This window comes from Cyprinodon tularosa, unplaced genomic scaffold (assembly GCF_016077235.1).
Source record: "Cyprinodon tularosa strain WSP-4 unplaced genomic scaffold, ASM1607723v1 ctg166, whole genome shotgun sequence".
In the NCBI taxonomy this organism is placed as follows: Eukaryota; Metazoa; Chordata; class Actinopteri; order Cyprinodontiformes; family Cyprinodontidae; genus Cyprinodon; species Cyprinodon tularosa.
Window position 1 is genome coordinate 1890609 of NW_024038493.1, and position 14611 is coordinate 1905219.

The 14611-nt window shown below is 39.7% G+C and overlaps 1 protein-coding gene across 1 annotated transcript in view; it reads left to right on the forward strand.

The window, feature by feature from the left end:
* Nucleotides 1–1950: 1950 nt before the first annotated feature.
* Nucleotides 1951–14611, forward strand: part of klf7a (Kruppel-like factor 7a) — a 66473-nt gene continuing 53812 nt past the window's right edge. Inside the window, exon 1 of the mRNA XM_038281008.1 lies at nt 1951–2348. Within this exon, the coding sequence (XP_038136936.1) occupies nt 2247–2348 (102 nt within the window). The 5' untranslated portion in view covers nt 1951–2246. The remainder of the gene's footprint in view (nt 2349–14611) is intronic.

Here is a 14611-nt window from a genome sequence, read left to right on the forward strand (position 1 = left end):
GCTCTAAAACTTCCTGGTATGTGGCTGCGTTGACCCTGGACCTCAGAAAACACAATGGACCAACACCAGCAGATGACATGGCACCCCAAACCATCACTGACTGTGGAAACTTTACACTGGACTTCAAGCAACGTGGATGAAGTGCCTCTCTTCTTTTCCTCCAGACTCTGGGACCTTGATTTCCAAAGGAAATGCAAAATTTACTTTCATCAGAGAACATGACTTTGGACCACTCACCAGCAGTCCAGTCCTGTTTCTCTTTAGCCCAGGCAAGACGCTTCTGACGCTGTCTGTGGTTCAAGAGTGGCTTGACACAAGGAATGCGACAGCAGAAACCCATGTCTTTCATACGTCTGTGTGTGGTGGTTCTTGAAGCACTCACTCCAGCTGCAGTCCACTCTTTGTGAATCTCCCCCACATTTTTGAATGGGTTTTGTTTCACAATCCTCTCCAGGGTGCGGTTATCTCTCTTGCTTGAACACTTTTTTCGACCACATCTTTTCCTTCCCTTCGCCTCTCTATTAATGTGCTTGGACACTGAGCTCTGTGAACAGCCAGCCTCTTTAGCAATGACCTTTTGTGTCTTGCCCTCCTTGTGCAAGGTGTCGATGGTCGTCTTTTGGACAACTGTCAAGTCAGCAGTCTTCCCCATTATTGTGTAGCCTATAGAACTAGACTGAAATACCATTTAAAGGCTTTTGCAGGTGGTTTGAGTTAATTAGCTGATTAGAGTGTGGCACCAGGGGCCATCAATTTTGAACCTTTTCACAATATTCTAATTTTCTGATATGATGAATTTGAGATTTTCATTTGTTGTCATTTGTAATCATCAAAATTAAACAAAATAAACATCTGAAATATATGAGTTTGTATGTAATGTATGAATATAATATACAAGTTTCACTTTTTAAATGGAATTACTGAAATCAATCTACTTTTTCATGATATTCTAATTTTATGACCAGCACCTGTAAGTTACTGTCATTTGATCAAAAGTCTAAGGTTGTGTGCGTCCTTTCAAATATAAAAACTCAGACTTGACTCAGTTTTAATGCCAGTAAAACAGAAACCACAATTAGTTCAGAGCTGTAATTGGCTATTTAATCTATAGAGATGTAAAATACTTCACCTGCAAAATTTCAACTCAATCAAACATTTTGAAGTGGGCCAGTGGCATTACTTATTGAACACCCATCATAGAACTGTTATTTGTTTATTTTTTGCTGCTTGTGTATTCTTAACAGAACACCCCTTTATCTATCTATCTATCTATCTATCTATCTATCTATCTATCTATCTATCTATCTATCTATCTATCTATCTATCTATCTATCTATCTATCTATCTATCTATCTATCTATCTATCTATCCATCCATCCATCCATCCATCCATCCATCCATCCATCCATCCATCCATCCATCCATCCATTTTGCGCTCCTGATAGATTGGTGCTCAAATGCGTCTTATTAAGTAAGGTTAAAGGAAGGCCAGGCAAGGCAAATTTATTTGTATAGCACAATTCAGTACAAAGACAATGCAAAGTGCTTTGCATGATTGAAATATAGGAAAATAAAACAGAATCAAAGCAAGTAGGAAAAAAATAAAATAAAAAATGTAGAAACAAAAAAGAATATTAAAAACAATTGGACTAACAAAATGACCTCAAAACCTAATGTTTGGATCATAACTTCTCCACTCAGACTGGCCTCTGAGTTGCTCTTCCAGATCTAAGTAGCCATCCATAAATAGCTCACCTATGGAGCCCACATGCAGTTGGAGTGAAGCGCCAACAGAGCCAATCGGGTTCCATCAAGTCCCACCCTTAAACTGCTCTAATTACCATCACCTCCTCTCCCTCACCAACTCGGCCGCCCACTCACCAAAAAAAGTACTCACGCCCCTTCATTTAGCAAAGCCCCTCCCTCTCCGCTGGCTCCCCTATCAGAGGCTGTTTTGGCAACACCGATGCGCGTGGAGCGTCCATCCACCTCCAGTCTCCTTTACGCACCGATTATGCGGGCAGGTACAGGGACTCTAATTGCTCCGCGTTCAGCCGCTGCACTGCGCTTTTAATCCGCACCAAACGGACTAATATGAAAGAAGTGGATGTAGAAGTGTGAGAGATCATCAGAGAGGAGGCAGGCGCGTTTTCTGGTGGATCCTTCTGCTGCTTTTTCTCTTCCCCCCTCTTTTTTTTATACTCGCCTCCCTTTCCTTCTCTCTCGCTCTCCGCTGAAGCGTCAGCATGGATGTCTTGGCGAACCACAGCATCTTTCAGGAACTTCAGCTCGTCCATGACACCGGCTACTTCTCAGCCATGCCATCTCTGGAGGAGAACTGGCAGCAGGTACGTGGCGCATCCCTCAGACCCATGCGCTCTGCAAGCAGGCGTTAACTTTCTTCCCTTTTTTTGATTCCAACAGGGAATAAAATGTATTTCCTCTCCCATTTTTGCTCTAATAAAGCTGTCAAACGCTTTAGTGGAAGATGAAGATCTAGATCTCATAATGCACACTGAATTGCTGGTGAATAATATATGCATCCTTTAGATTACTCAGTTGTAACCCCCTCCTCCCTTTCCCTCTCTTATCCATAATACATACCCTTACATGTCTTGCTTTTTTTCATTTTTAATTGGAAGAAGGGAAAGAGAAAAGCAGTCAAATGTCACTGATTTCCACCTTTATCCGCCATTCTGCGTTGAAGTTAGGTGTGGAGACGTAGAGGCACATGGAGCCGGTTCATAAAAAAAATCTGAAATTGATTTTTGTTTGAATTTTCCAGCAAAAACTATTGATCTTTTTGCTTGTTTGAGTGATTAAACATCAGTAAGAGAATTTTTTTTTTATGTAAAAGCAATGAAATAATTATTTTGCACCTTTTCTTTTATAATTATAAGTCCTTCCAGGAGCCACCTGCATGCAGAGCCGGCCAGAGAAATAAACAAACTATGCAACTGCTTAGGTCCTCCCAATCATTATTTTTTCTTTAAAAAAAAGTCAGTTTAGTACAATGATAAAAATCAGCTTTCCAAATGTAGCTCTAATATGTTAATAACACATTTTGATTTTAATATTAATCCTTCATAGCTAGTGTCAATCCCCAATGTCTAGAATTACAATTTGCACCAAAATAATGAAAAAATATCAACAAATTAACATGTCCCCCATCACATAGAACACATTAAGTCAACAAATAGACTATTTTCAGATAATATCCTAATATTATGTTATTTAAAAGTATTTTGCACACAACTTCAAATATGAAGGATATTAAGGAGATGTTAGAGAGGTTCCAACTCTGTATGTGAGAATTAAGGTTCACTTTTGTGTAGATATTGCAAATATCATATATATCGAATTAATATCTGTTTGCTTTTCCCATTTCTCATTTTATTTTTCTTTGCAATTCATGATTGCATGGAGAAAGCTAACTGAAGCAGCTACTTAAGACCTCCCTACCAGCAGGGGGAGTACAAGAGCCCTAGAATTTAACAGAAAAGTAATAATAGTAATTTATATATGTTGTAGTTCAATTTCTTCAACAAGTTCAGAATCAATGTCAATAATAATCTTCTACATACTTAGAAAATAATTAGTAAGTTCTAACTGTGTAGAATTTTTAAATGAAATATTAAATATATAGATATATTTTATCAGCAAACTGGACTCTAGTTATTTTAGATGTATGTTGCAAAAAAGTTTATACTCCCGTTATCCTCTAGGGATATTTGAGTTGTGATTGGTGAAAAGGCTGCCTAAATCAAACATTTCCTTCAGTTTTCCTTCAACCATGGGACGAATCCGCCTTCATTGCCTGTTGGAGACTCTGCGTTCATGGTGCACATGACTGACCAGACAAATAATGCAAAATAGAGAGAGCGAAGGAAGGGAAATCAATGCATGGAAATATGATGCCGTTATTGTTCTTGTAAGAGTAGCTGTTGTTTTCTTTTTCTCCTACTTCTCTGCTCTATGCTGGATGATGCAGGATGGAGGAGGGGAGAAACCAGTGCATGACCGTGGATCTCCTCTCCGTGGCCGAGCAGCCTAATTGGCATCCTACTGTTCGCCACCGACGCATCTTTTCATAACAAGTCTCAAACTCCCTGTCAGTGCCTTTTTTTTTTTTATCGCACCATGTACCATATGCAGCAGCGCTGTTTCTCACCCCACAGCCTGCGTCTTAAAATCAATACCTGATGCAAATGGAAGAGGGAGACAGCTGCGTGTGTAGGCTGGGAAATCTCTTATCTGTGAGGAGTGAAAATGGCAGTTTTCTGCTTTGACGAGGAGAATTGTTTTGCAGCATTTTAAACTAACATAATATCTGCTTCGGAGAAAAAAAAAGGAAGCACTATTCAGTAAAAAAAATTAGATTTCTTCTTCTTCAAAAAAAATCCAGTTTACCTCAATTTTCTGCTGATGTTTTAAACAAATAAAGCGCTTTTTTTAAACTGCAGCTGTTTAATTCTGAATTTCCATCCACCTTTTCAGTAGTTATTCCAACAAAAAATGTAGAGACTCTTGAATCTGATATGATTTTAGTCTTATTTCACACCTTCATCCTGTTACATACCCCTATATTACATAAAAATGTGTGAAATGAACATTACCATATCTTTCGGTATGCAAACTATGGGTGGGTATTGCCAAAGGAGTCACAATTCGATTCGAATCACGATTCACAGGCCACGATGCGATTCTATCACGATGCATCACGATACTTGAATTATTGCGATGCATTCCTCCATGTTTTGTTTTTGAATGACTCGGCGCAGTAGAAATGCTTGTGACACAAGGCAGTGTGCGTCAACACATCCGCAGCGACATCTACTGGACTGGAAGTTGTATTACACTTGTTTTTGGCTGATGTTCGTCCAACCATTCATGCAATTTTATTTACTAATTTTTTAAAATTAATAATCGATACTTGGCGTCAAGAATCGATGCAGTAGATCATGAAAATTAGAATCACGATGCATCATCATGACGATTATTTTGCACACCCCTAATGCAAACTGGCCTTTTGCATCATTAGCCAGGTGTTGTACAACAAGGCGGCAAATTATACATTTTTATCTATATTGAGCTTTCATTGCACTGTAATTATCTTCAGCAAAAGTAAGCAGGAGTCTTAAGCTGAAAGTATTCCCTTCTGGACTCTAAAGGGATTTTAAGTGTGTCTGTGACATAAAAGCTACCCTAGGGTGTTTAATTAGTGGTAGGGTCTCAGTTCACACATTGGTTATGTCTGAGAAGCTGTAGACTAATCATGATTCAGCAGCTAGCTGTAGAGATGTCCCGATCCAGGTTTTTGCACTTCCGATCCGATACCGATATTGTTTTTGGACTTCCGATCCGATACCGATACTGGCCGATACCAGCCTATTATGTATTTAAGTTTAAGTTAAAGTATTTAGCCTTAGTTGTAAGACTCATGTTGAAAAGGGTTTTAGTACTCTTGATAACATCTAGCCAGCTATAATTAGGTGAGATTGAATAAAACACAATGATTGGTAACAACAAACCTATCTGTTTATTAAGAGATAAACACAAACTGGACAAAATTATGAATAGCAATCTGAAATTGCACAGTGAGCAGTAAAACCGTAAACAGTTAAAGGTGCAAGTATTACTGTAAGTTTTAATAAAAATGCAAAACAGGGGAACACTGGCGCAAAATAGTGGAATGGATCGTTTCAATCGGCGAAACTGGAAAATACGGACCGGATTTTTTTTTAAAAACTGGATCGGCAGTCTGGATCGGCATTTTACATGCTTTGCCGATACGCATTTTTTTGCCAATATCGGCATCCCGATCCGATACGTGGATCGGATCGGGACAAGCCTAGCTAGCTGTGTTGATTCTGTTAAGGTACTGCATTTCCCAGCCTGAAATGAAGGGGACCGAGATCGCATCCCTGCGGGATGCCAGATGGAGAACGACTGTTAGCAAACCTGGTGTGTCTTTTTCCAATGGGTTTAATATTATCAAGCTGAATGAATTGATGGACGTACCGCCATCATTAGGAGATTAGGTTAACTGCTATTTTGTAAAATAGATAAAAGTTGGAACAACAGCGTGAACAGAGATGTTTAAGAAACAGTTTGCCAGTACTACCAACCTACAACTTTACCCAGGGTACTTACACACTGTGAAAACTCTTAGATTGTAATGTGAGCGTTTTTAAGTTCCAGATAAATAGGAAATATATGAAAATTATATAGATTTTTCATTAGCAGAATTTTTACTGCTATCACTATATCTGTCTGTCCATTGCTCTTTCAGACAGCCTATTTGGTCAATGTTGAATACATATGAAATTAATTTGTGACAAACGTTTTTATTTTAACCATAAAAGTGCTTAAAAGTCCGGTAGCAGAAAGTCCTTGGTTTGAATCCCTGTATGTCCTATCCAGATACTCCATTCTTTTCTAACTTTCCAAACACAAACATGTTTAGAAAATTAGCCATTTATTACTCTGTGATCGCTGGGTTTGGGGTAATTCCTGCCTCTAGCCTGATCACTGCTTCACCACACAACAGTGCTGCATCCAACCCATGACCCTACGAGGATGATGCAGGTATGGGAATGGAAATTGGGACAGCCATGTAGTTCAGAAATGAACAATGTTTGGTTAGGAACCCTTTTAACCTGTAATTTTGCCTTTGAACATTGTTCTTTTTGCTGTTAAGGGATTTTGATGACTTTACAAATACAGTCTTCAATGAAAGGTGACCTCAGTCCATCGTTGTACCTTCGTTTTTCAGTCTGCAGACATTACATCAATTTCTTTCCATTTATTATGGGAACATCTTACATGTTAAAGTTGAAATGACCCACAAAAACAATGGAAAGTGTTTCTAGTAAGATTATTTGTACCAGTAAGCTTGCATCTTGATACATAAATTGTTAGGATATAGATATATGAAGATGTTCTTATTGTAAGCAAGGTAAACAAGAGGGTTGGCATAGAAAAGAGTGCGAAACTGAGGACCCAATGATTACCGACAACACAATTATCGTGTAAAAAACATGAAAACAGGTGCTAACAACTCACAAATGTTAAGAAACGGGTTTTAAATCTCTGAATTATCGAATGGCTTTCGCTGAGGAAGAAAAGTAAAGACAAAACCAACTGCAAAACACTTAAAGCTACGCAGGAGAAATAAAGTAGAAAACACCTGGGAAAAGGTAAAGAAATTGAAAAATATGGAAAACCCAAAACGGCAAAACTAACAGAAGCCATAAGAAACACAGTCAAAAAAAAAGAGAAAGTTTTTTGTTTGTGAACTTTATTTTTAAAGAGTCGTGAAGCAAAGCCTTGACCCAAACCTGTGCGGATAAGTCAAGGACTATACTTTGGTCGCACAATTTTAACACTTTGCCACCTGAAGAGACTACATTTTAACTGTTTAATCCCTCAAACTGGCCCCAAATCTCTATAAATCTTTGTTTTTTTTTAGTTTTTACTGTACCCTCCAAGTGTGAAGCCACCTGCTGTTACCAAAACAACACTTTTTAACACCCAGTGATGAAAACAAGTTGATTAACAGAAACGAACCAACAATGTCCCTACTTAGAAGCATTTTTGAAGAGGGCTTAAAACCTCAATGCCCTGCTGTGAATCAATGAAGTAAATATCTCAGAGGTTTGTTTTTTTTCTCCGGAAAACAAACCCTCCTTTGGATAAAAAGATCACACTGCTTCCTTGTGAGCATGGGGATTATGATGGGCCCCACACTATGAAATCCCCTCTCCCCGTGCAGGGCAGAGATGTTCTTGGCAAAGCACTCATTGTGCTCATTGTAGCCGGATGCGGATCGCACAACACAAGCCCCGCTGAATGCAGGAATTATGAGTCGTGGTTCGCCTTAAAAGCTTTGTCTCCTGCAGTGGACCCATGGCGTTGGCTGTCCCTTCTGTGTTCTGGGCACAATTTAGAATTTGATGGCTTTTATGGGGTCTGATGGCGAGATAGGAGGCCGTTGTAGTCGGACCTCTAAATGGGTCCCTGAGACGTGATGGCAGGAATGATGACTTTGTCCCCTATGGGTGTCTGTGCAGCATGATTCAGCCAGTTATAAGGGCGGAGAAGGGAATAAAGTGTTTTGGAGGTCTGCAGATGGTACATTTGAGGCTGCTATTTGTTCCAGTATTGGAGCTAATAGAGCCAAACTGAACTGTGCTGTCTCGTGTCCAAATCCCTATGCAGTTGGTTGTTCAGATTTGGTTTGGAACAAACAGCAGGGCTGAGCGGGATTTGGAACGAGCAGAGCTGGTCAAAAACTTGCTCATTATGTGAGGAACCCAGTTTCTCTGACAGCCAAGAGAGAGAGAGAGAGAGAAATTTCTGTTGCTTTGCATCCTCGGACCAAAAAAAAAAAAAAAAAGCCTTGTTATCCTGCCTGCAATTTTCAGTGAAGCTGTATTTGCTCAGATAAAGCCTGTTTTAGCTTCACTGTGAAGAAAAAAAAAAAAGAATTGAAATACTTGGATATATATTCAAGAAGAAGAATGGTAGTTTCAGACAACTAGAGGAAGTTTTTTGGAGTGTTTTAAAATAATTTTAACGAGGATCCTGAGAATTTTTTTTAGAGCTTTCAGGTACAAGAAACCTCTATAAGATCAACTTTAGTGTCCTTGGGCGAGTTCATTTTATACAGCAGAAGCCAGATGTTGTAGGAGCAGAAAAGACAAAAATTTAGCTTTTTGGCTGTGATTACACAAAGTATGATTTGAAAAATCAGAACTCCTTATTAACTGAAAAGCATGGTGGTGGTAGCACCATGATGCGGGGCCACTTTGTTGATACTGAGATTGTAGACGGTAATGAAGTAGAATAGGAATTCTATATAAAGTCCCTCAAAATGAAAACCCAGAATCAATTTAGATTCTATGCTTTTCATTTCTGCATGGATCGTACATGCATCAAGCTTACCTGAGCTTTAAGCCATAAGTCTGAGTTTCATCAAAGTGGCTGCTAGACATGACAATTTACTGATAGCATAACCATGCCAGGGTTTCACTGGATGTGGAAGATGTTTGTAAACTCTTCAACTTCAGAGTTGAGCCAAGATAGCGTCAAAACCCTATAGTGGTGTACTTGTAGGCTTTAAATTAGGGCGGCAACTAACAATTATTTTGCAAATCTATTAATCTGTTGATTATTTTTTTGACTGAGCGATAATATTCGGTTAGCCAAAGGCTCCTTAAAGAAATTAAGAATTTAATTACTAGCTGTAACTAAAACTTTACCTCTTGAGGACTTCTGGGTAGAGTATATTGACGGACATTTTTTTTTTTTATCTTAAATGCAAAATGTTAACATATTTTTGTTTTACAATCAATAACCAATTAATCATGATTAATCTGATAATTTTTTTACACCCCTAATTTAAATAAAGCAAAAAGCAGTAAAGTTTCAATTTGGACAGTATTCCTGTGTTCTGTCGCTCTATCATGGCCAAATGAGTTCTGATATTTTCTTTTTTCAGATTTTTTAATTCAATGTTCATATTTATTATGGCTGTTTATTAACTGTATGAACAGAATGTACTATTACATAAAATACCAGAAAATGCTTCCCACATTGTGAAAAATGTGTCTTTTACTCATAAAATCGTCCAGTTTTACTTTGCTTTTCATCAACTGACTTCCTGGCTGAATGATCCTTTGCATACATGGATACATGGAGCATATTTTTGAGAAGTGGCGAGCCCCCGACTGTATCTGGGATGCTTCAAAAAAGGGCTGCGCGCCACATGGTAGAACCACTCTGATCGACTGCGTTTGTTGCAATCTGTACCAACGGTGGTTATACACATCCAGTCTAATGGAGGGTCACAATGTTACTAAAGGTTACTGCCGGTGTAGTTGTATGTTGAATCATTGTGTGAGAGAGAAATCAATAAAATCCTACATAAATGAGAATCTTCACCACAAACATTGTATATGAATATTTTACATTACAAAAGATAAATGTCTAATTGAGAAAGTAGAGTGCTCAGTTGCTGGACTGGACCCTGATTGTGATTGGGGGGAGTGTAACCAAACACCAACCTGAGTGGTCTATCATTGACCTCTGGACACACTTCATCCCTTCCAACACATATATCATCCATTAAGGGTTTGGCACACATCGCCCTTGGACGCTAATGTAAAACAGCTTTCCCGATGCCTAGCCAAGAAAAATTCTTCTATGACTATATGCCTCGGTCCATTATGGGCTTTGTGATGTACAAGGCTTTGGTGTTTCTAAATTCAAAAAAGAGCAGGTGGCCAACCTCCATATGCAAGAACTGAGCACAGATGAATCTACTAACATCCACTTCATATTGGTGGCTCAATAACATGCACGTCTCCCAAGTAGTAGTGGCAGAGTCAGCTTAGTCTGCGCTGATGGAGGTGGGGGGGCCTTGTGGAAGTTGCAGAGCATGCACATTCTCGCCACCGCAGGGTTTTGCATTTCACAGTCCGGTGGGCTGCTTGAAGCCCCACTCTCTTCCACCCTTTACCACCCTTAGGGGTAACGGGCACACACGCAGACAGACATTGACAGAACAAGTGTGTTGGAAGGAATAGAGCTTCCCAATGAAGCAGGGAGAAGAAGTGAGGGATGCAGATAGATGGAGTCATTTAGCATTCTGACGGAGGCCTCCAAGGGAAACATAGCTCCACGTTTGTCTATTAAAGCTGTGGTCAGCACCAGCAAAGTGCAGCAGCATTAAGGAGCCTCTCTGGGAGCTCTGGGGGTTTAAGCGACAATAGCGGAGCTGCAGAGATCCATATGCATCTGTATACGGATCTCTCCGCATGTCTGTGTGTGTATGTCTCAACATGTTATGTAATCCTTGGCCAGCCACATCTGCTTTCCTACACAGCCAAATGTCTGGGACTAACCGGCCTTCGCTCCCATCTCCTCCTTCCTCCTTCCTATAGAATTAACACGGTCTTAATTTTTTGATTGCAGGGTCGTTATGTAAGCTTTGTTTTAGTACTCCCCAATTATGATTGAAACACCCTGGCAGCTAGGTGCTCTCAGGTTATCACAGCAAGAACTGCCAGAGCAGTTGAAAAATATCAATTAAATTAGAATTCAATCAATAATTGTAGACAGTATAGGGCTAACTCTTGTTTGTTTTCCCAAATGACTCATGAAAGTGTTCCCTTGTTTGGACATGATGTGAACCGCCTTCCTTTCTGCAATCTGAGCCTGAAGATGGAGTCCTTCAGTCAGATGATAAAGAAGATAAATGCTCCGTAGAATGAAGATGACTTCCAGAGCCTTGCCTTTCTGTGTAGCTCTGCTTGGTGCACCATTTCTGCTGGATATTGTTGTTGTTTTCTGCAGAGGGAGGTTGAATCGTTTAGTAAGAAGACTTACTTAGTCTGAAAGGGTTTGACATACAAGTACAGTTATCGTAAGGAATCTACAAGTGTTCAATGATACAGGTTCCAACAAATCAGTCCTGTTGAACTGACGGATTCTCTTTTGTCTTTTTTTGTTGGAACAAATAATTGGCAGTCCTCCATTGTTTAAGGTGTTTTTAGATCTCCTGTAGACAAAAAATCTAGAAATTGTTTGGGTCCTCATAGGTTTTAAAGACTCACCTTAAGTACAAAATACTTATTGTTTGGAGTAGCCTATTTGCATCTTCGCAATTAGCAGGAGGAAGAACCGAGGCACGCTGATAGATGGAGTTATTTAGCATTGTGACTGCAATGTGGGTCTCTGTCTTACCTGTGCATAGAAGGTAAGTGTTAATTTTTCCATTTGAGAAGCTAAAATTGTTAATTATAAAAGTCTTTATTTTTTTCTACCCCAGATGACTATAGAATCATGGTAAATAAGGTAATTATACACCAAGTGTTCTTCCTGATAGTATTTAAATAGTCCTTTTTTTAGCCTAAGCAGAATTTAAGCTTGGGGCATGATGATGAGATATAAACACCCATGTGCATCATCTGTTGGCAGTTTTGCAGTATTTATGCAGGTAATTAATAGAGCCTGATCCTCCCACAATGCCTTACCATCTTAATAAATAGTGCCATACATGCATTAAATTGTAAATGGCATATATTTATATAGCACTACTTTCAAAGTCAGGAGACTTGATCAAAATGCTCTACGCTACATTCAGTCATTCACTCTTATAAGCACACGCTGATAGTGGAAAGCTAGACTAGCCACATCTCCCTTGGGGTTAGTGACAGATGTGACACTGGGCCCTCTGACCATGATCAGTAGGCAATTATGGTGAGGTGTCTTGCAGGAGGGCACAAGAAAGCCAGAGCTGGGGTTTGAACCAACAAGTTTGCAAGGCAAACTCCTGCATTAGATGCCACTAACTCAAGATTTTAGTTTTGTGTGTCTTAGGCAGAGAAAAAGTCTGTTGTGGTGTGATCAAGAGCATTTCTGATTTAGATAATGTTGCAGATCTTGCTTGCCTGCTAATGAAGCCAGTTGCTGATGGTTACAGCAAGTGTCCGTCCACTTTCTACTGTTAGAGATAAGTCATTACCTTCCACAGTTGAAAATCAACTAGATCTACAGCAACTGTAATTTCTAGTACATCCCCACTAAAGCCTACTTGCAGAACCTCATTAAAAGAAATTCCAGTTACATCTGAAATATAATGTAATTTGACTGTGTCCTTTTAAATGTAAACCTTTCAGTTTATCATGCACTGGAATCGAGGTTGATTCAGTCATGGAGTCTACAAATTTCATTGTCTATTTTCAATTTACTGGAGACGTTCTTTTGTCCACAACCCATCCAGTTTGTGTATTTGTGTATGATCTGTAATAAGATTTAATACTGACCCCCTGACCCAGTAACATCTATTATGCCATAAGAGCGCTTAGTGAACTCTGCCACCTCTGTCTCATCACTCAGGCAGTTTAGAGGTGATTGCCCATGATAGGTGCCGGGTACTCCTTTATGGGCGCTGATGAAAAGGTGGGGAAGCACTGATGAAAAAAAGAAAGCACAGCCGAGGAAGGGTTCATTTGTCTGAGGATCTACTGACAAAAAGCCAGGCAGCAAGGAGACTGTGTTGGGAGAACGAGGCAGGGGGTGGCGGGAGAGGAGCGGTGAACAAGCACATCTTTATGTATGGCTTCCGTCTGGGAAAAGCTCTGCCACCTTGGCTTTGATTAACAGTGAGGAGAGGAGCCAGTCATTTTTTTCGCCTCACTCCAGCACACATGGCTTGGCAATGACTTTCACATCATTTGAGGCGAAATCGGGAAGCCGTTACAGCACCTTACAGTGATCCGACATGCTTCGCTGCTGCCATCCGGGCTTGGCAAGCGGAGGAAGAAAAGAGAAAAAGAAGACAGTCTTCAACACTTGTTTTAGGCTTTGAAATAAGTAATAACTCTTTTTTCGGAAGGCTCCAATTTTTTTGCCTTTTCTTTGGAAATCTGACAAGTATTTCTCTCTGCAAGACCTTGAGAAGGAGTCTTTATCAATCAAAACTTTGCATCAAAAGATACTTTTTTTTTAAATTATAACCTTGCAAATAAAGAAAGCCAAAGATCTCAAAGTAAAATCTTTATTTTGGTTCTGTAAATAAAGACAGGAAGAGCGCAGAACCCCGATCTTCAGGTACTTTGTCTATGTGGACAAAGGCGTTCAGTTTTTCATCAAGCCTCTTCCACCCTAGCTCTTGGTATTTCTCCACTTGTCAAGGGATTGCAGTCCTGAACATCCCTTGGAGGACTGCCAAGGGGTTGCTGTCCCGAATGTTCTTTTTTTGGCCAGACATGCTAACCATTTCTGTGTGTATTGGTCTCAAAATGAAAAAAAGACCAATAGTATCATGTGAACTGAGATAAGCATGTCGATCTTAAGGCCAGATAAATCGTTTTAAGAAAACTAAAAAGTTGTTAAAATGACAAACAAGTGGTTGTAAGGTTGATGTTCCTGGTGAACAATTTCAGCCTTTTTTGCATTCATTAATTTAAAAAATGCTGAGGAAAATTACATGTAAAACACCAGCTACAGTATGAGTCATCCTATGTAAACTTCTCCTTTCTTCAGCTTTTTTTTTTTACTTCTTAATCAACCAGTCTGCTCACATATACCCATTGCATTTAACAGTGGCTACACATACACACTCCTTGCAAGCATTATAGCGCTAATTGGCTCAGATATCCGAGGCCTTGCATCCCGTCTTCCTACCTACCTGTTGCTAGGCAGCCTTGGCAAGCAGGAAGATCAGCTTTTTGTTTGTTTAGCTGTCAGCCTGTGAAGCTAATCTCACCTCAAGGGAATCCTAGCAATCCAGAAACTAGAGATCCAGTCATGTGGACCATCTCCCTTAGAGGGCAGAGCTAGCAGAATGGGGCAAAAGAGATAGACTTAAGAGAGAGACAGAAAGAGAGAGGCAAGAGCAAGTTACCCTAAGTAAACTCAGCTTATTTGTTCTCATTTGAAGCATGTTATCAATCAAAGCTTTAAGCTGTTGGTGCTGACAGCCACGAAGGCATAACACCCTCTGAAAGGGGTTGCGTGGTTGACCTTATATTTCTTCATTTCAGACAAATGGATGTGCTTTGGTTTCTGGGAAATAAATGTCTTTGCATGCAGTGTTGTGTAT